This window comes from Siphateles boraxobius, unplaced genomic scaffold (assembly GCF_051911475.1).
Source record: "Siphateles boraxobius isolate OS27281-9 unplaced genomic scaffold, OSU_SipBor_1 6, whole genome shotgun sequence".
Taxonomy (NCBI): domain Eukaryota; kingdom Metazoa; phylum Chordata; class Actinopteri; order Cypriniformes; family Leuciscidae; genus Siphateles; species Siphateles boraxobius.
Window position 1 is genome coordinate 29,355,268 of NW_027509186.1, and position 27,240 is coordinate 29,382,507.

General features: G+C 36.4%; 1 protein-coding gene across 18 annotated transcripts in view; it reads left to right on the plus strand.

Moving 5' to 3' along the window:
* The window catches only part of ncam1b (neural cell adhesion molecule 1b), a 104,779-nt gene that overhangs the window by 58,461 nt on the left and 19,078 nt on the right, over positions 1-27,240 (plus strand). For 3 of the 18 annotated variants that reach the window (XM_077208686.1, XM_077208693.1, XM_077208699.1), the window contains exons 3-15: positions 1,058-1,267; positions 1,576-1,719; positions 2,010-2,147; positions 3,536-3,653; positions 4,793-4,953; positions 5,620-5,762; positions 5,910-5,933; positions 14,927-14,956; positions 17,646-17,796; positions 19,783-19,970; positions 20,601-20,697; positions 20,988-21,158; positions 22,977-23,105. In XM_077208686.1, coding sequence (XP_077064801.1) covers positions 1,058-1,267; positions 1,576-1,719; positions 2,010-2,147; positions 3,536-3,653; positions 4,793-4,953; positions 5,620-5,762; positions 5,910-5,933; positions 14,927-14,956; positions 17,646-17,796; positions 19,783-19,970; positions 20,601-20,697; positions 20,988-21,158; positions 22,977-23,105 — 1,704 coding nt within the window. Of the gene's footprint in view, positions 1-1,057; positions 1,268-1,575; positions 1,720-2,009; positions 2,148-3,535; positions 3,654-4,792; positions 4,954-5,619; positions 5,763-5,909; positions 5,934-14,926; positions 14,957-17,645; positions 17,797-19,782; positions 19,971-20,600; positions 20,698-20,987; positions 21,159-22,976; positions 23,106-24,982; positions 25,016-27,240 lie in introns of all 18 variants that reach the window. The other 15 variants (XM_077208687.1, XM_077208694.1, XM_077208700.1 and 12 more) reach the window with 7 other exon arrangements.

Sequence of the window (27,240 nt, forward strand, 5' to 3'; positions counted from 1 at the left end):
TTTAGCAGCTATTTTCTTTGATTTTGAAAAATAAAATGTAACATATTTGTCTTTGCTTTTACTTCTGATCAATTGATGACCTTTGCTGAATACATGTATTAATTTCAGACCCTGAACTTCTGAACGGTTGTGTGTAAAGAGAGAGAGAGAGAAAGAGAAAAAATTAAAAATGAATCTAGGCACCTTTCTTCTGAGTTAGTCCTCGCCCACTGCTGCCTTATCTTGTTTACTGGGTTTTATAAGCCAATATTCTCTCTAAAACAGCTTTATAGTTCAAGAATATAAAATGGCATAGTCATGATTCATATCACATCAGCTGTTCACTTGTTGATTGCCTGTTTCTACTGCCTTTTGCTACTGTTGTTACAGTATTTAAAGATGTGTGTCCCCTGTTCATAATTCTTCCTATGTTACCTTCCAAAATTCTGGTACACCGTTTTTGCCTGATGTCTGATCCTAAAAGGTCGAATGGGAGTTTGTTTGGTTTTTGTGACCTAAAAAGCTGTAATCTTCTACAAGATTCTTTTACTGATATTCAACTTTAATGTCACTGACGGTGTTCTGTGTCAGCAAATATCACTGAGGACCCAATAAGTGAGACCCATGTGAATAAGGCTTACAAGAGGAATACGTTAAACCTTTGTGTGCTGCATATATCTCACTTTGAAAACCGCTTTTCATGGTTACACTCTCCTGGGTTTCATTTGAAGACCCAAAGGCGTGGAACAGCGGCTCTGATAATTGCTCTCAACACTCGAGTCTTCACCAGTGCTGTGTCCTACGGTCCACTGATTTGGGTAATAGACTGGTAACCTGAGATTCGGTTGAAGTTTTAGGTTGTTTCTTCTGACAGCTGTTGAGCCAGCGACACCTAATCCCAACTGATTCACGCAAATAATTCAATCGCATCAGGCCTGATCCGTTTTTGATTGATTCATCTCTGCTCTGTGGATATTAAACCAGTTTTTATTTTTGACAGAATGATTTATATAATGACACATTTAATACACAAGATCAGCCTAAGAATTCCGATGTGTTCATTTGGTCTGGGTTGCAGTTATCGGTGGGGCCAAGGAAATCGATTGGTTCGCACCAACCGGGGAGAAAATCGAGCCCGGCAAACAAGACGTCAGTGTAATTCGCAACGACGAGACGTCTTCCACTCTCACCATCTACAATGCAAAGGTCGACAATGCCGGGACATATAGATGTATGGCCAGCAGCGGTGATCAGGATGCTGAAGCTACAGTCAATCTGAAGATATACCGTAAGATCCCCGTTTGATTCATCGGTGTTGACAGAATATATATAGAAACGCTTATTTAAAATTTGACATCACAAATTTAATTGTGCCATTTTATGTAGTTGTATGGCAAGCACATGAATGAAGCTTGGCACACTAGTTTGAGTGTCTAAATATTCTTGGTGCCAATTGTGGGGTCTCCATCTCAATCTCTCTAGTACCATCAGCAGTTTAAATTTGCTCTAACATTTCTGCTGTCGACTACAACACTACAAAATGAATCATTGCATGATAAATTGAAGTTGTTGCTGAACTGCCTTTTTTCCCTCTAGAAAAAATCACCTTTACAAATGTCCCATCACCTCAAGAGTTCAGTGAAGGAGACAATGCCATGATTGTGTGTGATGTCACAAGCTCACCCCCACCCACTGTCCTCTGGAAATACAAAGGTGCAAAGATCCAGTTTGACAAAGATGGTAAGTCAAAGTTGTTATCTTCCACTCTTAAATGTAAAAAAATGATGCATTACATAAGAAGGCTGATTTATTTTGCTTAACTCTCACTGTTTTTGTTCATTAATAAATTGATGAGATCGTTAGTGCAGCCTAATGCTGCTTTCTCAGAAATGTGGCACTTTATTAATTCATGTTATAATAAATGAAAAAAGTGTTAAAATTGATTAATCTGCATTTGATTTTAATTCACAATTTCGGAGACATCTGTTCAAACCCGCAAGAAATGAAAACTCCCTTGTTCTGCTCTACAGTTCGTTTCAGGACTTTGAATAACAACCATCTCGAAATCCGAGGGATCAGGAAGACAGACGAGGGGGTGTACACTTGCGAGGGCCGTATTAAAGCACGTGGAGAAGTTGACTTCCGCAGCATTAAAGTGGTTGTTAACGGTGAGCTCTTATTTGCCTTACTGTACATCTAGTGCACTGGGTTTGAATATTTTAACTTGTCTCAAATGACATGCACATACTTTATACTTTACACTGTTTTTGGTTTTTATTTTTATGAAAAATCAATAAATGTATTTTTATCTAATTACATTAGATTAGATTACTAAAGCTTAATTTTTCAAATTAAATATTTCTCTCTCTTTGTCTTTTCAGTTTGCATGCCAACAGTTTTGCCTACTAGCTTACCATTGGGTTAACTGGCTCTTTTGATTAGCTAAAACAAGATATCACAATATTGAGCTACGTGTTTGATCGGCAGCTGTGTTGGTGTTGAGGTTGAGTTTAAAGCTCAGTGTTTTGTGTTGAGGATCAGACGGTTTTTGAAGTAGCTGTTGTCAAGCTGCTCCACCGATATTTTTTCACATCTCCTTTTGATTTCTTTTTCCTTCCTGCGGTAAACCTGGTAGTATAGTTTCCCCTCTTATGTTTGCATTTCTGTTTGTTTGTTTTCTGGTATGAGTCTAATTTTGTCTCCTTAGTGGGTTATCGTTATGTTGTCATTTAGTCCTGCTTGATCGACCACAGTGCAGGTCACAGACACAAAATGAGGCACTTAATTTGCAAGTCCCTTTTTGTCAAGAGAGGAGGAACAAATATTTAGTAGCAGAAATGCAAAAACTGGTTATATTATCCATTGGAAGCCAATTTGATTCCTTTGTCAGCAGGTGTTAGATGTGCTGCAGTGCTATATTCTCTTTGTGAATGGGATCAAAGTGAACCTTTGAACAGTGTGGCTGTCTTTCATTAAATCAAAATTTGATCCACATTTATGCTAGAGTAAAGATGTATTTTGAATAAGTTTATGTGATATGCATAAATGAAAATGCATGAAAATATACATGTTGAGGCTCGAGGCAAAATCGTACCATAATGAAGTCAAAGCTGCACATTACATACTTTGTTTTTCTTTTTGTGCTTATTATGCACATATTTATATTAATATTCCAAAAGGAGGTTTCTGTAAAGTGCTAATTTCTTGTTTTGCAATGGTAAAGTGTTTCCTGAAGACAGCACGTAAAAACTTGATTTCTGATTAAATGTTAGATTTCTATTTAATTAAACTGATTTGACTATCAATCTGTGAAATAATAATAATAATAATAATAATAATAATATTATAAAAAAAACTATTTCTTATTTTGTAGGAAAACATTTTATTTGTCTTTTTGAGAATGGTACAATATCTCTTTAAGGCAGAAATTATTTGAAAATGTATATTAGTGTTATATTTTAAGTAGAATAAAAAGTGATATGTAGTGTTGAAAGGTTAAGTCTTGAGTTTTTCTTCGGCTCCACATTTCAAACCTGCAATCTTCTTTTCTGCTCAGTCCTGCCCACTATAAGAATCCGTCAAGCTGAAACGAATGCCACCGCTGACACTGGCTTCTCAACCCTACTGGCTTGTGATGCTGATGGATTTCCTGAGCCGATGGTGACCTGGGTGCGGTAAGCAAAATCACCCCTGTAGAAACAAAACACTACCGAAACACTGGTTTTGCTGCACCACTTTTTGTGGATTGAGAGTTTAAAGCAAGACGAAAAGGCCTCTGAATACATGAAGAACTTTTGTGGATGACATGGAATAGTGAAGCACACCATTAGTACTTTTAAAGTATGAGTCTCTTCTGAACCATCATTGTGCTCTCAGCGGGTGTGCGTACTCTCTCTGCTCATGGAGGAGAGAACGTGAAACACAAACCCCTCAGGATGATACGGCACGCCTCAAGGATCTTTTGTTCGGTCGTGGTGGGGAGGGATGGGGTGAAAGAGGTGTTTATTTGACTCAGAATAACTTGGGTCCTCTCCTCTGACAAGGGCTATGGTATATTTATTACCTGTTTGACCTTAAATCAAGGGATCGACACCATGGTCAAGAATCCAATGAATTCAAGAGTGTCTGCACAAAGACCGCTAATAGAGGGGCAGATAGAAGTAGAATAAAAGCCATGCAGCTGAAAGTGGTTAGCTAACACCGTTTCCGAATTTCTTTTATACAGTTTTTCATCAGTTAAATATCAGTAGGTGAATATTGAAAATAGAGCAGCGGGGAAAACACTGTGTGTGTGTGTGTGTGTGTGTGTGTGTGTGTGTGTGTGTGTGTGTGTGTGTGTGTGTGTGTGTGTGTGTGTGTGTGTGTGTGTGTGTGTGTGTGTCTGTGTGTGTGTGTGTGTCTGTGTGTGTGTGTGTGTATAAAACTATATTTTGACACTATAGGCTCTAAATGGAATTTAGTGATCCATTGGTTTTCAGGCTCAGGGTATAATAATAATAATTATTATTATTATTTAGTGCTGTCAAATCGATAAATCGTATCTAACATAAGTTTTTGTTTATATAATATACAGTGTGTATGTACTGTATATACACACACACACATACATATAAATATATATATTATTTAATTATGCATACAATTTATGCAATAAAAACTTTTATGTTATGTTTATGATTTAATCGATTTGACAGCACTATTATTAATAATAATAATTCTTAGAATTGTGCATGCCTAACAGAACAGGCTCTTTGAAGGGAAAAAATATTCAGATGTGTCTTCCACCTTTTTCCACTACTTTCTTTCCTCCCAGGAACAACATTCCACTGGAGAGCGGGGATAAATACAACTTCAATGAAGACGGCTCAGAGATGACAATACAAGATGTGACAAAGCTGGACGAGGGAGATTACTCATGCATTGCTTTGAATAAAGCTGGGAAGAGCGAACAAGAACTTAGCCTTAAAGTCTTTGGTAAGAATCCATGAGAGATGGAGTCTCACAGGAGTCTAGAGGTTTGACAGCACTTTGTCAATGTTGAAAATTCAGCAGTGACAGAAAGAATTCAGTTTTATTCTGCAGAGAAAAAAAAGTGTAGTTGCATGACTATATTGTTTTTACCTTCAGAAACAGTCCACTGACTGTTTTCTTTCTTCTGTGAAAGGTATTTTTAAAGAGGTTTTTTATTTTATTTCTATCAAACATTAAGTAAATTTTACTTTCTTTTGTGGAACACAAGTGAGATATTTATATCCTTCATACAATGAAAGTGAATAGAGAAGGATGCGGCAGAGGTCTTAAGATGACAAATTCACCTTAGAAGTAGTCGTATGATCATATTCCATGTCTTTTAAAGTCAAACGAAAGTTTGAGTTAGAGACAAACTGAAATAAGTTGCTCTCAAATCACATTCACACTTCGTCTTGTATGTCCAAAAATATACAAAATAATTAGCAAGAGACATGAAAACCGGTTTTTATCATTGACTTCAAATTTGGCCTGACATGTCTTCACATGCCATTTTTGAATTATCATTCTGCAAAAAAATCTTTTGTGTTCCACAAAGAAAGTCATAGGTTTTCAATATTAGACTGAATATAATTTTGGAGTCATCTAACCTTTTAAAATGTGTCCTCTCAGTGCAACCCAAAATCACATATTTGGAAAGCCAGACTACCACAGAAATGGACGAACGGGTGACGTTAACATGTGAGGCCACCGGAGACCCCACACCCACCATTACCTGGAGCTTCGGCACCAAAGTCTTCACAGAGGGAGAGCAGGTAACACCTAACGCACAGGCATGGGGTCTCCTCAGGGGCTAGAAGTGTAGCATGTTCATCATGGTCGAACAGACAGGCAGTTCAATGATGCAGTCGTGGTGAACCTGCCTCTGGCTGTTTCATGCATACAATTCTTTTTGTCTGCAGGAGCACCAAAAGAGGATTTATCAGGTATGAGATCAGAAGGTCAGGTATAGTAACGAGCCACTTAGATCTGTTTCTTAATTCCAATTTTTCCAAAAATGGCTCTGATGTTGTCTACATTCTTAAGACGTTCGCTAATCGACCGTATGGTGTTTCGATTTCCTGAAGTTCTTCAAGTCATGATACTATCTGCAGTTGTTGATATGTGGAAAAAGAGGTGCATGGTGGGGAAATTGCAATACTATTGCAACAGTTCCAGACAGGAAAAGTGATGATGGATGAGCTCTAAATATTGCGTTACATTTGCTCTGTTCCACAACCTAGTGTAATGGCTACAGAGGCTGCTTTGTGTTTTTTTGGCTGCATACAGTAGGCCCGTTCCCGATGCTAAGGCTATTCCAAACGCTAGGTAAATGATTTATGCTGTTGCCCAAGATACCTTGATTTAACCTGATTCTAAGGCAGCACAGCATTGCTTCTTTGCAGAGAAAGCAATACCAGAATATATTGCAATGAACTCAGATTGCAAATCCAAGATTGCGGCGAAAAGGTTAATTATAAATATATAATCAAATATATATATACAGGTTGTTTTATAAAGACCTCTTACTTCTCAAAAGATCAAGGTAAATTTGATTTCTCATGTCATGACCCTTTAAAAACGAGAACAACTAAAACATTTTTTTATTCAATACGCGCTGTCTTTTTATACTTGTAAGAGTGTCACACCATTAGCTTATCAACATGCTAATGTAAAGCTATATGAAAATCAGTGGAGAAGTGATATTTGTGTGCAAGGATAGATGGATAGACCGTTCATAATAATTACTTATGAGCAGTGTTGTTTTATAATTTTTTATATGCTATTATAGTTTTAATTAATGTTTAGAATTGGCTTTTATTTTCAGTTATTTTATTTATAGTAATTTTATGTGCTTTTTCTGAAGTTTCTTCAGTTTTAGTTTAGTTTTAGTTGGCAATTTAAGTGCTTAAATCTAAACTTATTTTCTAATTTTTATTTTAGTTTAAGTTTTTCTAATATTTATATTTTATTTCAGCTTTATTTTATTTTTGAAGTTAACAACAGTGAGTCAGCCCACTAGATTTTGGAACGGAGTCAATGTCCTCTATCCTTGAGGTAAATGCAAAATAAAGGATTTCTTTGAAATCCTCAAAAATAAGCTTGATTTCGCTCTTGCCGAGTCACCGTCATCACAGGGTTCCTGAAGGAGCATTTTTTATATAAGCTCTTTGTTGGACCGCTCTGTCATTTCCTGTGTCGTCTTGTCCAGTCTTGCTCATCTCATGTGGGTGTTGGGTTGTCACGATTGCCAGCATCTCTTCACTGGCATGTATTTTTTTTTTCATGGTTACAAAAATGATTAGCAGGTTTCTTTGGCTGTATAATATTTTATTTGTTAGCATCAAGTATGACCAGCTGTCTCTGTTGATTGTCTTTCAGTCAACATGAAATCAGAATTGATTTACTTTTTTAATAAACATTCCTGGTTTTATTATGCATGATTTATCAGTGCGTGTTATTTCAAAAATGCATTTAAATGAAAAAGTTCTTCTGCTTAAAATATTTAGTTAGTGTTGGTAAATTGCTTTTTTTTTACCATCAGGAAAATATAAATTAATAATGAATAATCTCTTTATTTTCTTTCATGAAATCAAAATTTGTCATATTTACTTTCTCAATACACCTAAAAATCCATCTAGAAAATATGAATCAATTACTACATAGCTATCAGGATTTGAGCGTGTTTGCATTTACAACTAAACAGTGTATTAAATACACAACAAAAATGTTTGGGGTGAAATCAAATCTCACTCTATACTATTCTTCTCCTAGTTGCAAATCAATATCGCTCAGAAATGTCACATTACTGAAGTTAAATGTAAATACTGTTTTATTCTGACTGTACCTAAGCAGCCTGGAAAAAGACAATCAACAGTTAATGTTTCTAATAGTCACTTGTGAAAAGCAAATTGCCTTAACACTGCTAATTATTTTGGAATGTGTCACTTTGCTGTTTCTTTGCTGTTTCGACTGTGTTATACAGAACATCACATTGCTTGAAGTGGGACTTTTTAATTTTTTTGGGTGCACAACCTTTTTTTTTCCGCAAAACAGTATTCTACTGGGTGCTTCAGATGAGCAATTCCTTTTTAATAACTCAATGTCATGCTATAATTTCTTTGCTCGCGGATGTGAGAACGGTTTATTGAAAATATTTACGAGACCTTTAGATCTTCTTGCTCTGCATGATGCATGTTTCTAGCTTCTCTGTGCCCTCTTTTACACAGCTGTGTGTCAGGTATTACACCTGTGTGTATGTGCATTGAAATAGTTCAGTGTCTTCTTGAGCTTCCTGTCGTTTTAAAATGAACGTTTTTTCCCTCAGAAAGACCCAGCTCTCATATCTTATCTTCTGATTGTAATAGTTGGGTCAATAAAAAATGAGTTGAGGACTGTCATATATTGCAGTCTCTGGGACATTTACCAAGGTGCCTGACAAATGAGCGGGTCATAAAAATGGCAGGGTAGAAGCGCCGCAGGGCGATAAAGAATTGGCCACGGACCACAGCTTATCACAATCCGGTTGAAAGACAAGAGGAGCATTCAACCTCTGAATAAGAGCTAATACATCAGCCACTTTTTCTCTCGTCTTTTCTCAGTTGTGCATCCCTTTCTGGGTCTCCTTTGAGGAATCTGTTGAGCATATTAAAGGGATAGGGAACCAAAAATGAAACTTCTGTTCTTTTACTTAGCCCTTCGTTTTACCAAACCTGAATGCCTTTTTTATTTGGCTGTATGGCTATTAAGCGGACTGTTCAAGCTGCTGCCTTGCAATGAAACACTGCAAATCATTATTTTCTTATTTATATTCTTTTATCTTATTTTTATTTATTTTTTATTTTTTTTGTCATTTAAAACACAAAATATAACAACATTTGAGATGTATGCTTAAAAAAAATGTTTTTTGCAATGTTTTACAAAAAAGAAAATTAAACATAATATTATGTTATGTATTATATGCTACTGTATATATCTAATACAACATACTATTTTATTATTTTTACTAATTCACAATTTTGCCTCTATCTATTTTGTTTTATGTTTAAGGATTAGGTATTTCTAATGGGGAAGTTAGACATTTTGAACAATTGTGACAAAAAATTCATCACAGTTTCCTAAATGAATAAATAAACAAGCAGCACAACTGTTTTTAACGTTGATAATAGTAAGAAATGTTTCTTGAGCAGCAAACCAGCATATTAGAGTGATATCTGAAGGATCATGTGACACTGAAGACTGGAGTAATGATGCTGAAAATTCAGCTTTACCATCACTTATAAATTACATTTATAAGTATATTCAAACTATTTTAAATTGTAATAATATATCACAATATTACTGTTTTTACTGTATTTTTTGATCAAATATATTTTCCCCCTCTTCTTTCACTTTTCCACTAATGGAAAATAACCACTTAGACACTCCGCTAGATTGTTCCACATCAGAATAATGAAAGTCATATAGGTTTGTAATGTCATGAGTAAATAATCAGAATCATTTATTATTGGCTGAACGGTCCATTTAACATAAATGAAGACCAGTAGTAAAACGGACACAGAGCGTGGTAAGATCACACCGCACAAGAGCAGTTTTATTCCTAAACCCCACAGACACACTCCAGAGTGCATGTGTAGGGCAGCTCTTGTTTTCAGACACAATGCTCTTTCAGATCAATGCCCTCTGGTAGTGCCGTCATTGATAGCCTTTTCCATTCGTGCCAGTGACCCCACAGCGAGAGAAAAGCGACCTATTCCCTGAGCTTGGTAAACCGCTTTTCCTGGCAAACTGTGGCTGATCTGATGAAACGGAGATATGGACACTGTCCCTCTCATGGTGGTTCCACTGGAGCCTAAGATTTTCACATCGGCCTTGTTGATATTTACTGTCTTGCAAGAGGGAATAGATTAAAGTAATCTAAAGTTAAATACAACTTTTGCGATATTATTAGTGTCTGTGGCATGTAGCCGATTATTGCATTTCTGATGAAAGATTTTGAAAACAATTAGATATTTATTAAAGGGTTCACTTAAAAAGAGAAGTCAATTTCTCTATGATCTGTTGAATTGAAAAAAAGTCATTGTTCTATGAAAATACAGTAACTTCAAGAACCAAGTTGCAAAAATGTCTCGTTCTAAAATCATCATTGGTATGCCTAGTCACAATAAGGTGAAAGCAGAATATATGTTGTTATTCTCTTTCTAACAACAAAACACTAACTATAAGAGTAAAATCAGCAGCTGAAAACTTGTTTTGTTACTGGCTGCGCAGCAGCTGTTGCTCTGCATGTCCTCCCAAATAAATGAAGTGAGCAGTGTGGAGTGGAAGCAGTTCCAAGATTCAGCTTGAAGCGTTTTTTCAAAGCTGCAGTATTTTCTCTTGTGATGGAGTGGCAACAGAGTGTTCTTTAGACAAGTATGTATTCATACTCATACGTATTCATTTGTTTTGTAAACATTTGAGATATACCAATAGTATTGTGTATATATATATATATATATATATATATATATATATATATATATAGTTAATAGACTGTCAGTAGTCACAATAAAAGAAAGACAATGTACAATACTATTGATAAGAAAACTATCAAAAATACTATTTGATATATCCATGCAATTCCATTCTAGTATACACTACTTTTCAAAAGTTTGGTGTCAGTAAGATTTATTAGCAAGGATGCATTCAATTGGTCAAAAGTGACAGTAAAGAAATTTATATTGTTAAGAAAGATTTATATTTCAAATAAATGCTGTTCTTTGGAACTCTTCATCATAAAATCCAAAAAATAAATGTATCATATATATGTTTCTTGAAACTGAAGCCCAGAGTAATGATGCTGAGAATTCAGCTTTGCCATTCTATTATCTCTATTATTTAGAAATGTTTCTTGAGCAGCACATCAGTATTAGAATGATTTCTGAAGGATCATGTGACACTGAAGAGTAATGATCCTAATTTTTTTTTTTTTTTTTACAGTTTTTGTATTTTTGATCAAATAAATGCAGCCTTGGCAAGCAAAATAGACTTATTTCAAAAATTTTACAAAATCTTAATGATTCCAAACTTTTGAACAGTAGTGTACTATTCTCCCAAATGATCCCAAAAAGCAGCTACATTTAATTTGAACAAGATTTCTGATCATTTCAATCTGATCTGAATGTTTTGTGCAGCATTATGAGTAAATTAGTGTTTTACCTAAAAACCTTTACTAAAAAAATAATATGACCCCATTAATAAAGTAATGAATTTTGACACAGGCACTTTAATGCCTCTGTCCTACGTGCGCTCCAGACTCCTTCACTCCACTGCACAAAACTTTTCCAAGTATTCTTTTGCATTTTATAATTAACACCTCATGCATTTGGAAATACCCTCATGGTATCGCCGAAGCACAATGTGATTCTCGAATTAGCTCCGGTTTAATGTGCGTTATTGAGGAGTTCATAAACTCTTGCTTGAATAAGCTGCCAAGTTCTAGATCTGCTAGATGCATACCTGCAATTTGTTCATTGTTCATTTGAGATATCAGAGCAGGCCTAAGGCGTCGTGCACCTGATGTAATCAGAAAGATCGTCATGTAATAATGTCAACAATAATCTGAACATTTCATTTACATAAGCAGCTTGTTCATTTTGTTCTGGTACTTTATCAAGCTTGAAAATATTGTTCAAGCATTCGTCATTAGCCGAGGGCTCTAGTTTATACTAAGATATTAACTTTAATTAGTAGCAATTACACAGCGTTGCAGAATAAAAGGCATTGATCATAACTGTTTATCCCATGCGGGTCTCCAGGGAAGTAGTTAGCCAAATGAAAGCTGCAAGGCTAGCAGACTCAGCCTGTCATCATAACAACCCTGCAAGGGTTTCGCTTTTTTTCTGATGCTCTAGCAAAATGACTTGCGCTGTTCAGTTCTTGGCTTTTTTTGTTGTTGCAAGCACAGTACAGAGACACATTGTTCTGCTCAAGTGCACTAAAGCTCTGTTCACAACGCCAGTGACATGATCCCATTCATTTGCAATGGAGAGCTGGCGACTTCCGGCGACACAAGTGACAGTGACCATTGGCGAAAGAATGTAGGCGTGTCGAGCGACGTTAGTCATGTGACAAAAGTTCCGAAATTTTAACTTTTTGCAAATGATCAGAGAATTTTGCAAGCGTCAACCAATATGAGTAAAGACTTTCAGTGTCATAAAGACGACTGACATGATAAAATGATGCGTGAAAAACAAATGATCAACCGTCTTAGGCTACGTTCACACGTAGATTGAGCCTTTGTGCTCAATTCCGGTTTATTGCTCAGATCCAATTTCTTTTTTTTTGTATAGCTGTTCACATTGTTGTTTTAAAGCGGCACTATGCAGGATTTCCGTTTTTGTCAAACAGCGACCCCTAGAGTCGCTGTAGAGTACTTGTATTTAACGTTACTGTCGTAAATACAACTCACGCAGAGCGTGACAGTCTATGATCTGCACTCACGGCCTCTGCACTTTATAATAATAAAGTAGCCTACCGCGTTAGGCTAACCTGAGCCTAAATGCCAGATGATATCAATAAAGTTACATCACGCACGTCGCATTATTTCATAACAATGCCAGTTATTATGATGTTGTTAGACATGATAGTTGCAATTTATCATAATAGTTTGCAAATTCCGCTCATTTACACTATTTACAACGTGTAATGTCCTGATAATTATGTGAGATATTGACAACTGTTCTCATGATAATCGCAGGAATCAACTTTAACAGTGAAAGACTGAGCGAGTGGGACTCTTGTCCGGTTCCTCGTGCTGTCAGATTCTCGTTACCTTTTTCTAGACTCTTCCGACCGAGCTTTCTTCATTTTATTTCTCCTTTCTGAAAACAAAGGTCCGATATTTACTCGTGTCTGACTCCTTGCTTGGTCAGTCTGCCGTTTCCTCTTTCTCTGTTCCTCCGACAATGCTTTCCTAGCTTTCTGCTTCTTATATGCCGGTTTAGTTGTTCTTAGCTAGCCGGATCCTGGATGGGGGCGTGTATGTGTGTATGCCGTAAAGCAATTCGTCATCGCGAGAGCTGAAATCACGTGATACTTCCTGACGCTGAGTTGCACCAAAGTTACAAGTGCGGTTTTTCCATTCACAGGCACCAGAGGGGGGTGAGACGACCACCATTCAAATCGAAAAGAGTCATATAACCATTCCAATAACTCTGAAGCTGTTCAGTTAAGCTAAAAAAACTGCATAGTGCTGCTTTAAATGTGGCCAATATCAGATTCCAGTGTGAACAGATCATGGAAAAATTGGAAACGGCATCAGTGAACTCAAGAAAATTGATTAGCAACAATTAGCCAAGTCTGCTTAGGTTAATAATAAATTATGCAACGACCAACAAGGAGATATAAAGTCAATCATAGCACACATTCTAACGTCTGGGCAGGAGAGGACAGTTTTAGCAGCCTGGATACAAAATGACCTCACCAAGCTGAGTTTCCTCTCTGGCTTTATCCGCAAGCTCTCCTCCCCAGCAGCCAATCAGTGGAAACCAGGAGATGATGGTAACTAGTGTCAGCTGGTCACCAATAAGCTTTACATTGAGGAGAAAGAGAGAGAACAACAACAAAAAAACAACAAAACATTGCACACATAATTGAAAAAAAAAACAATTACACCCTAGGACGTGAATGATTGAGCTTAATTAGTTGATTGATCGATCGTTAATCTGGTTAATGAATTAATGCACAGCGCACTGTGGTTTAGATCACAACACTCTCCAACAGCAGAATGCTACTTTTCTTTTAAGTATAATTCCTAGTCAAATTAGAATATTTTAGTTTCATAGATCATATTTGATTGCATTTTCTAAAGATATGGCCATATGCAATCTAGCAAGAACAGAGCGACAGCATTAGGAACGCCCAGAAGTGTCTTTACAATAGTACAGAGACAAGAGATGATGTCGCTGGTGGTGTGAACGGGGCATAGACCATTTCAGGCATCGTTCGATTAGCGCTGTGTCATATTGTTGTTCTTGTGTTTTGTCTGGTGATAATCTCAATGTGTTCTAGCATGTCAAGTGATTTCCTGTCCATTTCATCGTGGTACTAAGCATGTGCACGCTCAGCCTCCACATGAAGTGACGTGAGTCCACAGAGAACTTCAGCCACTTTCATAGGGAAAGTGTTGCATGAAGTGTTTATCTGTGTTTAATGAAAGTATTCAGTGTATTCAGTGAAATTAAGTGGTCCTGTTCTCTGCAAATTGAAAAGCAAGTTATTACATGCAGCATTTTATTTTTTTATTGTTGTTAGTAGCACTGAATTTTTTTTAAAGAACTGCTTTTTAAGCCACTATAATACTCTGCAAAAATCTTTTTCATCTTGTTTTCCAGTAAATATCGAAATACCTTTAAAACAAAATCTATTTTCTTGAGAGGCAAAACTATAGATAATAAGAGTTGTTTAAACCTCACTTTATTTTGTTTGAGAAACAAACAAACATTTTCTTGCCCATGGGGGTAATAAAAACACACACTTAATAAAATATCTATTCTCTTAAAATAAAGTGTCTTATCTTGCACAGCTTTGCTTTTCAATTAAGTTTATCTTGTTGTAGGGATGTTTAAATGTTTTTTTTTTTTACTTTCACAATTATTAAGAAACTTTTTCCCCTTATATGCCTTTTCATAAAGCAACAAGAATTTTTATATTTATTATTTTATGAACTATAAAATATGAATGTGTAAGATCATTTTAATTAACCAGAATAAATGACCAGCCTATTCAAGTCTGTTTAACTGAATGAGTGAGTAATGCTAAAAAAAAGCATTTTTATCCCACTTGCTAAATCAGTAAACATGTCTTTATTGTGCAGTGCTTTTGTTGTCAATATCAGAGGATTCCTTCTAAAGGACTGCTTTGCCTCTTTGTGTTGTGTTTTGTCTGTTCTTTGCAGGCCTCTTGGACTCGGCCCGAACAGCACAAGGTAGAGATTCCATATCCATGACTCCATAAACTAAATTATGAAGATAGCCATCAACTCCATAAACCTCCTCTTTCCTATCCGATCAAATCTCAGAAATCTCATCAGATCCATCAACTGAATTATGATGACGTCTTTATTTCACCTGAGAGTGAAATGATGTAGTTGTAGTTTTCACTTTCTATTCAGTGCATGCTCTTTTTTTCATTCTGTCTAATCAATTAAGTCATTATGACATTGTTTTATTACATTATGCTATCATAAGGCTGCATCCTCAAGGTTTCATATTAAAAAAAAGAAGAAAAAAAAAAAACTTTATAATGTCTGATCATGTTGTTCCTTTTTTCCCCAAAGGTGTTATTGTGATTTGATGGATTTTTCCTTTAAGTATTTAATATTGCACAAAATGCTTTTTGTTGTTGTTCACACCGAGACTTTTCCTTTCCCGCCCTGACAAAAATAGACATTTGAGCAAAGCACCTCCATCCAAGCTTTGCAGAAGGCTGGCATGCATTATTAAAAAGACCTTTCTGCTGAAAACTATGGCTCTAAAACTTTAATGATATAGCGTTCTCACATTGCAAATGAATAAATAGAGCTTTATCTTAGAAGATAAAGTCAGTTGAATGTGCTGATTGAAATGTATAGCTGTTTGCCATAGAGATTCAAAGATACAGGCCGCGATCTGACCCCAGTAACACATAGAAACCAGAGTCCAGTGATGAGAGCACGTCCCATGGCACATGGGGTCACGGTCTGGCCATTTGACCGCAGCAGACAGGGAAAACTGTGGGAAAGAAGGCCGGAAGTGGGCAGGACAGGGCTCAGCACTCCCATTAGGGGGTTATTCAATTAGCCCAGTCAGCTCTGCTGGGTGGCTGTTGGATGGTTTTTGGATGAAAAGGCACAGCATTATGTAAGCGTGACTCAGTCCTGGGACAACACCGGCATAATTATTGTCTCTGACACGATGCTTCTGCCGAGTTCATTCATAGCAAAGTTTGTGCGAGGGGCCGCGCCTGACCAGAAATGTGTAGAGAGGATTTTTTTTTTTTCAGTTCCAAGTGGAGCGGGGAATACTAATTTTGTGCTTGATGAAGTCTTCGAAACTTCAATGCATTTCCTGTCCTCATTACCGTCCTGTATGTGTGTTTGTGAGATTGTTTGAAAAAGAAAGTGAGTTCATTCCAACCATTCTGAGATCTGTTCAGCCCAAGTATTCAGTTTAATGGACAGCAAATAGTTTTTCTCTTTACTGCACAATATTTGAATAGCTGGAACAAATCACTACTTAATTTTTCTTTTTTTTCCAATAATCACTATATATTATATATAAAAATACTATAAAAAAAAAACGTTTACAAGTTTTGGGTCTGTAAGATTTATTTATTTATTGTTTGATTTATTTATTTATTTACTTTTTGTCCTACAATGATCAAAATACAAAAACAGTACTAAAAATTATTAGTTTTTTTTATTTCTATTATTAAGAAATGTTTCTTGTGCAGCAAATCAGCATTTTAGAATGATTTCTGAAGGATCATGTGACACTGAAGACTAGAGTAATGATGCTGAAAATTCAGCTTTGCCATCTCAGGAATAAATTTAATTTTAAAATATAATAAAATAGAAACATTTGTATTATTAAAAATCATATTAACATGTCAAAATATTACCATTTTACTGTATTTCTTTTTAAATAAGTGCATCCATGGTGAGAATAAGAGACACGTACACATTTTTTTTTATTTCTCAAATCATCCCATGGGTAAGATTAGTCTCCTCCACAGGCTGTATCCATGTGTTTGACACCCCTGCTATATGCAAATTGCGCAGTCATTGAGGAAACGTTGGTTATAGATCCCACTCATCTTCATAAAGATCCACAAGGTTAAGTGGAACAGCAAGCTAAAAGAAAATGCGAGCGTGGCTTGTTAAGATCTATGCTTGTCTTTAAAATGAGCCCTGGGACATTGTAAAATGGTCCAAGCCAGCTGAGATCATGTGACGTAGCTTTTGATGAAGTAACAGCGCTGAAGAAATGGCTTCCCCTACCTTATGGTCTGCATTATTTATGTTCCCCCCTCACATCTTCTCTCCAAAGACTCAGCACATAAAAGCCTCTTATTTATGTCTGCCGTTCACCAAACCTCCTTTTTGACCAGGTTTGCTTCTCTGATATGTTTCAGTTCTTGCATACTTAAAAATAAAGATTTTCTCTGAGAACGTTTTTTTATATATATATATATAGTGCATTTAGGAAAATAATAGCAAACTTGTTTATTAATTAAAGGAATAGTTAACATAATTAAAATTCTGTCATCATTTATTCATCTGACATTTTCATTCTTGTGAAAACCAAATACTAGTTGCTCTTCTCTGTAAAATGACAGCATGATATGACCAAAAGCTCAAAAAATACAAAGTATAAAACCACCATAAAAGTACCTAAAAATTGTTCATATGTCGTGCACATGTCAATTCTTTTGAAGCCATAAAACCAATTTTATGGTGCTTTTTTTGGAGTTTGACAGCCTGTGGTGCTGGAAATAAAGAAAGCCATGCAGGTTTAGAATGACATTAGGGTGAGTAACCGATGACAGAATTTTCTTTTGAGGGAAAATTATTATTTTAATGGCTTAAGGAAGTATAAATTTTTCATTGAATTTTCCCTTCTTGTCCCTGTGTTCAGAGTCCCGATGGTGAAGTGTTGGTCCGCAGTGATGCCCGCGTGTCTTCTCTCACCCTGAAGTATGCTCAGTACACAGACGCCGGCGAGTATCTCTGCACTGCCCGCAACGCCATCGGAGAGACGTCGCAACCCGTGTATCTGGAAGTGCGCTGTGAGTGTATAGTATCTGTAGCCTCATTAGCTTCTATCACTCACACATACTGTTGGATACCACACTGATATGCCTCTGAGGCATATGTTTAATTCACAGCAGCACTGCTGCTCGGCTGCAGTCCAGAGAGCATAAGGCAACTCAGTAGAGAATGGTAGTTAATGTATCAAAACTACTGCCACCCCTCATCTAGGGATGTCAATTTTGGGGAAAATTGAGGGATGACATCTAGGGATGTCAATTTTGAGGATTTTTCATTATTGTTATTAAAATGATTGATCGAATAATTGTTTTATTGTTAATACCTTTTAAATAATAAATGAAAGGAATATTAGGGATGCACATGCATATTAAAATTCTTGCAGATGCCAATATTTTTTGATGTTATGGCCAACTGATGGATAATATTAATTTCAGTAATAATTATAATAAATAATTATGGTTTTTAATTTTCAGTGAATGTTAGATGAGAAAAGTATTACAAATCAAAAGATATAATCATATACAATTGAATATCCAATACCGGCCAATATATATCCAATATGGAGTATAATACCGGTAAATAAATTCTAAAAGATATTTAATATCGACCGATAACCAATATGTTATCAATATACCACTTGAAGACCCTAGAGATGTTCCCTACTCCGCTCAATCCAGAGGGCTGTTATGGGGGACCGCACTGTGGTTGCAGCCGTTGTGTGTGCTGACGCGCAATATTAACACCAGACAGAAGATTCACGTCAACAGATGGAAAAAAGCGTAAATGGATGGAGAAGCATAGGTTACTGTAAAGCTACGTCTTAGTTGGTGATTATCTTGGCGAAAGCCGAGTACAAATCAGCATGAAGTTTTAACATCTACTCTCGTGTAATGGAAATCATGTGTCCCTAATAAATTATATAAACTGTATAAACTAATATTGATGTTATTCCAATACATTTTCAAACCTACTGATGGACAAAATGTCCTGTTGCTCATTAAGGCTGGTTAGTAAAATAATGGTTAGGGTTTACATTGAAGAGACCAAATTTTTTTTTTTTTTTTTTTGTTGAGTCATGCCTGGTTAGGACAATGGTGTCAGAGTAGATAGCATATTTCATTTGAATAAAAACAAGGCTGTTAGTGCAAGAAGTTTGGTCAAATCAGTACATACAGTACTGTGCATTTATTTTTTAGTGAACCAAAAAAAAAGTTTTTGTTTGTCTCAAATGAAATTGTCAGTAGACTCTAGTCAGAGTAAATGCTACTGTATAAGGCGAACTCCAGACCAAAAACGCACTAATTTACTTGTTTCTATGATTCATATATTGCTGTAACATCAAGAACGAAGCGCTCTTCTTCCCTCAGTGTTATTAATTGCAATCAATAACAAGGAAAGCATTACCTCCCATTTTCTCTCTCATTCTGCTCCCCCCACTGCGCCTGTTTGTATTTGTTTTCAAATTAGCAGCGGCATATGCTGTGAAAATACAACTCTCCCTTTTCACATGTTTTGTGCATTTGTATCAGCCGTGTATTGCTGTAATGGGACTAATGACATCTGAAGCTCTGATGAATGTGATAACAGTATCTCAGCGGGCTGGCAGTTATTTCGCACACAGTCTGTGAAGGAACGCGGGCCCGACCACAAACGTCACGGGAGCCTGCAGTCGGCCCCCAGCGTGCTATTCAGGGACAATGCTTGGAGGAGGGGCCTTTTTAAAGCCAGTGAAGCGTGATTGGCTTTTATGTACTGCCACGAACAGATGTGTTCAACATCACAAAGCGCTGTGTTTTCAGCACTCAGCTCTCAGCTCTATGCTTAAGCCATGGACATTTTGATCTTTTACCACCTCATCCTCAGAATTAAGGCTTCAAAGATAATGAGAACGCAGGCTTTGTTCTCCCTTAGCGGATGGAGACGGGCGGTAGGTAGATAATGGGCCAGTGCTACCAGCAGGTTTGTTTGTTTTTCAGTTGTATATGCTTTGCCTTTCATCACAGACTCCCCAAAAATCTTGGGACCAGTAACTGTCTACACGTGGGAGGGCAACCCAGCCAACATCAGCTGTGAAGTGCTGGCTCACCCCAGCGATGTGTCTATTACGTGGCTGAGAGACGGCCTCCAGCTGCCTAACGCTAACACCTCCAATATCAAGATCTACAACAGGCCTTCCGCCAGCTACCTGGAGGTACGGCCCACACAGACGCCTTCCTAAGCACATAATCATTCCAAATACTGTACACATGAACCCAGAGGGGGAATCTAACAAAACTGGACAAAGAACATGTGCTGGTTATATTTCACTCCCTGAATCAAAAGAAAGATTTGGCTACATTATTACACCAAATTTTGTGTGCTTTGTCAGTCACTTGAATCATTCACTCAACTGATTTGTTAAACACATTCACATCCACAAATAGTTATCAACATTTTAGTCTTTGATGTAAATAACATTAATTCTAATGGAACTGAATGACATTCTCAGGTTCACTTAAACTATTTCTTCAAATATAATGATTCATTCGTTATCTAAATTCTTAATGGTTTTAAAAACAAGCTTATTTTTTGTGTTTGCAATGTTGCACCTAGTTTATTTATAAATGTGACCTGGACTTGTTTTCTGAGCTTTATTCAGGAAGGGGTGGGGTTGCTGTAGGGTACTACTACAGCCTATGTGTCTTATCAATATTTTAGCACAGTGAGCAAACTGTCAGGAGTAAATACAAATCTAATGGAACGACAGTGGTAAAATGCATGTTTAAATGATAAATGATGAGATAGAGACTAGAGGTTAATGCATTCACTTGATCTATCCCAGGTCAGTCCAGAGTCTCAGAGCGACTTTGGCAACTACAACTGTACTGCCTCCAATGAGATCGGGACCGAATCCAGAGAGTTCATCATGATACCAGCTGGTCTGTTTCTCTGTATTGATCTCAAAATGTACACAATATAGTCATTTATGGCAGTAGAATATTGCATTGACATTGAGTGTTTGGATGCTTTTTGCCTTCCAGGTACTATATTTTTGGAATTACCTGCAATTCTAGCCTTCGTTCAATAAAGTGCAATACAATAACTCAGATTTTCCTTGTGTAAACTTTTGCTCGTCACAAAGCGGCACAATCAGCCGTATTATCAGGCATAACCTGATAAAGTGCAGTTTTCCCACTGCGTATTGTAAAGTGTCTCCCCTGTGGTGCAGATGTGCCCTCGGCGCCGGCCATCACTCAAGTGCAACCGTACTCCAGCACTGCTCAGGTGCTTTTCGAAGAGCCCGTGTCCACTGGAGGAGTTCCTGTGCTCAAGTACCGAGCCGAGTGGAGAGCCGTGGGTCGAGGGAAGTGGGTGCAGCGAGTCTATGAGGTGAAAGACGGTAAGTCTGTCACATGAACTGAAGCAGTTAGCCATCTGTATTATATGGAATATCAACACTACCATATGGTTTGTAGACTTTAATAGTGGATTTATATGGTGGAAAACAGCACTTTTAAAATAAGAGGTCAGTATAGTATTTTAACAATCACATTAAAGGCCCTTTTTGAAAACTATACTTTAAAAATGATTCATTCAGAAATTGTTATGGTATTAACGTCACATATCTATGGTTACATTAACACACTACTGTTAAAAATGTTAATATGTTTAAAAAATGTAATTTATTCCTGTAATGGCAAAGCTGAATTTTCAGCAATGTTTTTCTAAATTTTATTTTTTGAGTGCCAAAACCTTGACATTATAACTGGATTGAAGGGAAAAATCTACTTGCTATAAAAGTGTGCAGTATTTATGCAATTATTTCAAGAACTTGTTGACAGAATCTGTTATTTATATTGTAATGAATTAATGGGGATTATTCATGAAACAGAAGCAGAAAATAAACAATTGAGAAAAGAATGGTTGGTAACACTTTATTTTACAGTAGCTATGTTTCCATCCAAAGTTGCAAATTTGGAAAATTGCATAAAATATTTGTGAATAAAGCTGTGTTCTATCCTATGTGTTCATAAGAACAAAATCATCACTTCCTATGAAATTGGCGCAAAATATCTTTAATAGAAATGTAAATTGCTGCAATCATGGAATACATTGTTGCCTTTTTTTCACATCTCAGAGTGAATAGATGAAACATAATTAACAATGTCACGTTATCTTGCATTGCTATGCCTGGTGTTTGGGAACGCAATCATGTGAGACGCTTCTGGGAAGTAATTTTTACCAAATCATTTTGATGACAGACTGGCTCAGGCATTGCAGAATGATCAAACCAACATCCAATCACATCCATAGTTGAGGCAAAGTCACGTAAGTTTTGATGCGCATTGAAGGATTTATTTGGTAAATGAGTTTGCATCATAGTTCACACACAGTATGCGCATTCTTATTGGATAAAAAAAATATTTCCGCCCTCAATTGAGTGCATACGTCATTTCCATTCAGAATTTTTTTATGGAATATCCCAAAATGCACATACAAATAGTTGGATGGAAACCTAGCTACTGTTCTCGTTAGATGTTACATATACTTATAATAGTAGTAACCGTAAATTATGCATAATTACATTCAACTAACCCTAAACCAAACCCTAATCCTAACCTTTACCCCTGTAGTAAGTACATGTAGTTAATTCATTTCACTCAGTGATTTTTTGACAGTTAATTACACTGTAACAAGAACACTTGGAAGGAAATGTATGGTTTATCATACATTTTGTTAGAAATGTATTCTGCTCATGTTTCATGAATGCTCCAGTAGTAATAACATGGACCATGTAATATATTAAAGGGAAAGATCAACAAAAAAGAAAATTGTGATCAAATGTCACCCTCGTGTCATTCCAAACTTGTGTGAGTTTATTTATTCTGTGTAACATAGAAGAAGATATTTTAAGGAATGCAAATGTGTTCTTTTACAATGGAAGTCAATGATAACCAAAACTATTTGGTTACCAACATTTTTCAAAATATCTTCTTTTCCTCAAAAGAAAGTCATTTATACAGGTTTGGAGTGACATACTTTTCATTCTTAATTGAAATATCCTTTTATGTAATGTATTTTTTTTCTTTCTCTTTTTTCAACTGTATTTCCGCCATGTTCTGTGGCAAGGTTTTGTGTTGCCCATTTAACTTGCATGCTGTTGTTTATGAATTAATGAATGGGTTTGTGATTAAATCTGCTTCTCGCTGCTTCCCAGCAGGACTGAATTCAGTCACAGTCACCGGCCTTAAACCCGAAAACGATTACGAAGTCAAGATGTCTGCCATCAACGGCAAGGGCGAAGGCGACAGCAGCCCGTCATTGGTCTTCAAAACCGAGCAAGTCCGTGAGTATCACGCTTCTCTCTCTCTCTCTCAGGGCACAACAGCAGTGCAGCGTGGCGTGACGGCCCACACACCTTATCAACCAGCAAGTGTGAAGTCTTTGGATGACGCAGTTGCTGAAAGATACAGTCTGTGCTCATGGTGCTAAAGACTAGGCCCTAATGATTTAAGTAGTTTGAATATTAACATTTCAGTCCCTTGAACAATTCTCTCATTTCACTGAATTACCAATCCAATGAAGCACAGCATGAAACGCCTTTTTGAGCAATGCCTTCTTTTGTGCCTGCCTCCCATACAGGACAGTGTTGTGTAGAGCTCTTGATATGGTTGACTGGCTCACCTTTACTCTGAAGGAGCGACAGAGTTCAGATCAGCAAAGAACAGAGTAATTGTTAGCCTCTCTGTGGCGTCTCTCTGAGTTTTGAAGGACAACCTTTTCTAGGCGATAGCTGGGTGGTTTAATATATCTGCCTCTTTTTGACAACCAATAAACCGTTACCACTTTTCTGCCCATTGTTTTGCACCGTATGCAGGTTATTATTAATCAAGAGAAACCAGGTGGTTATTTTAATCATTTATAGGTCGAAGCTTATGTACTATTACTGGAAGCTATGAACTTCTTCAGCACATTTCTATTATTTTTGACAAGAAAAAAAAATGTTTTTGGACATATTAAAAATAGCCAATTAAGACTTCCGGTGGATAGAAATAAAGATCACAGAGGACTAAAAATAATGTAAGATTTGTAATTCAGCGCATTGAGAACATTGGTTAAGGGTCGTGATGCATTTGCAAACCTCATGCTTAAATAATATATGCTTGGCAGTTTTACTGCTGCTAAGCACATTCATGCTGTGTATATACTAGTACATATATACTGGCCACACCTTACATAAATGATTTCTTACATCAACAATTGACTTATCCATTAGAAATCTGACTGGTAAGAACAGAACCTCTTCTCACTCAGGACATATTCTGATAACATTCCACAAAACATCAATAAAAATCAATCATACAAACACACACTACATGAATATTTCTGTGATTTGTGTTGATATTCTCATCACATCCACACACTACACACATCTACACTCTTACTCCTCCTGGTGGTTGTTTGTGTGATCAGCGGGATGTTTTGGACTTCCAGAGATGCCGTGACCACATAATGCACTCAACACATTGTACACTGGGATTTATTTCCTGTCAGTACATGAAACAAAACCCATTTAGTGTGAGAGAGTAATGACTCTAATTCAGGTAATGTATGAGTGATGAGAAAGTATTTCTGTTTGATCTTGTTACCGGCTTTTACCCTTTGACATTTTCATAATTTTATTTTTTTTCAACCTGTCATTTTATGTGATTTTCCCCTATTTTGTTTCCCATTTGTGTTTTTTTTCTTTCTTTTTTTTTTCTTTTTTCACACGGAATCATTTAGGTTATTCTTACACAAGTAAGTGTTTACCCTGTGATCAGTGTGATGATCATATTCATTTTTTTGTAAAAATATTTTTTACATTTTATTATTTGTTAATAGACTTTCTAGTGGATGTAGGATTTAAAGACCCCATATAATCAAAATGATAGTTGAGTGGCTTTAAGTCCATGTTTAGGACAAGAGCATATGTATGTTATTGTAAAAGTTGAGCATATTAACATATATACATTTTTGTCCAGTCAGATGCTCTTTAGAATGAGAATGTCCCTCCCAAGTATCAAAACCAACATGACTGTGTTGTAAACTAAAGGCATTAAATAAAACGGGACTCGTCATATCTTCTCATGGGGTCTTTAAGTTAATATGCTAGTTGTTTCCTCAGTTACAGTTATCAAACTAAATAAAAGTGAACATTTTCTTTTTTCATATGCTCCCTAGATGGGATTTTTCATTTTCATACTGAGGACACAGGTTTGTTATGCAGCTGAATGATGCTCTTCACTGTTATTGTATTATATTAAAACAGAAACTATAAAGATCCTTCTGTATGTAATATAAAGAGTTATATTACATTATGTGGTTTTGTGGTTGCAAATATGCCTCCACATGTCTTTATCTCTAGGCAACACACAGTAAATCCAATTATTTGTACACGTGAAGTATTTGAAGTTGATCAACTTTGAATATTTCTTAATATGTTGTAATGTGCTTAATGTATCGCATGCTTTGTCTAAAAACTACTGCACGATCCCCCAGTATTATATGAATACTTCAGTGTTTCCTCTGTTTTTCATTGAGAAATATGATTTGACTACTTTTTAGTAGTGTTTTCTAAAGAATGCATCACTATCACAGTTGCACATAAAGAATTTGAACAAGTTTTTGCTGAGCACATGAATAATACCTCAAATCATGTGGCAAAATGAGTGTTATTACTTTAATAAGCAATAATATTTTTTCGCATGGCAGATGATAAAACAGGTGGTGCATATGTCCCATAAGGACTTATCCTTAAAAGGATAGTTCAACAAAAAATGTAAATTGTCATTATTTACTTGTCCTCATGTCATTCCAAACCGTAAACTTTTGTTCATCTTTGGAACACAAGTGAAGATCTTTTTGATGAAGTCCAAATTTTCCAAAGAGATGCGATCACTTTATATGATGAGCAGATTTAATTTTTATTCACATTTAAAATTTGATCAACGCCCACGTCAGTTGTGGTAAAAGGAAGCTCATGCATGTTAGCTTGACGTGCGAGAACCAATGAGGTTCATATTCGTGTTTCGCAGCACGTTTGAGCTTCCGCAAGAACCAATGAGGTTTGTTCTCACGTGTCAAGCAGGTTCAGTTGAGCTTCTGTCAATGTTTATATGTGAATAAAAGCCTAAATTTAATCTTTTCAACAAATAAAGTGAGTTTTCTCCAGAAAATTTTGACTAAATCACTCAATTCAATTAGTTTTAGGACCTCTATGAACTTTTTTTTAGCTGTCAGAAATCACTCAGATTTTATAAAAAAAAATATCTTCAGTTGTGTTTCGAAGATGAACTAAAATCTTACGGGTTTGGAACAACGTGAAAGGTGAGTAAATTTTCATTTTTGGCTGAACTAACCCTTTAAGAAAGGGAACCAAGCCATATCTAGAGAACAGAATGTCATTTGGGAGTTGGCGCTTTTTGAGTTGAGAAACCATCTAGAACAGCCATTTAGCAACCACCAAGAACATGGCAACATGCTGAAAAATTATAGGAACAATATAACAGCCACATAGCAGAACACCCTTATGTTGCATATTTTGTATAAGCAAGTACCACTCACATTATGTAAAAAAAAAAAAAAATATATATATATATATATATATATATATATATATATATATATATATATATACTAGTTTTAGCTTTTCAGTTGTTTAAATGCAGACCATATGCTCAATCTCTCAGAGGAAATCCTGCTCAGTGTGTTTCTGTTTCCGTGCTCAATGTTGTGATCTTTGTGATTTAAAACATTTTAAGTTGCTTGGTTTTATGTTTCTCTGCAGTTTGTTCTAACCCTTGACTTTTTTTACATAGTTACATTTGTGTCTGTATTTTTGTATCTTTCATGCAACCTCTTCCAATTTCCTTTCAACCAATCATGTGCGTGCATATGATGTGACTGTGTCATGTGGCTTGCATGGTGCTGGTGATGTCATCCACACTGATGAGCAGAAGGTAAACACTCTGGCCTAGCTTCATCCTCTCATGTATAGGATTATCCCTCACTCACATCAGGATCACTGCATTCATCCCTAACCAGCCATTATAACTCACTCCTGTCACATTTCTAGAATGAAATCCCCTCAGACAGGTCATGAAAATTCATCCATTCCCAATTTTTAACGGAGACTGTTACCCTTGAGCAACCACTGCGCTCTGACTGCACAAATTATCTTCCGTGGTGAATATGGAATTTAAAAAAAAGTTGATGCCGTGTCCTGCCAACCATGGAAATGACATCAAAAGCTCTGGAGCTGAAAAACATTTCCCCAGGGTGATCGCTGTGTACGACAATCGCAGTCTTTTATGTTCAGTCTAAACATTTTGACAAGCAGCGAGTTTACAGACGCTCTACACTGATGTCCTTTCATCTTGTGCTGCTTTGGATATGCTGCTACCAGTGTACAATTATATCCAAATTAGGAAATCCCTAAA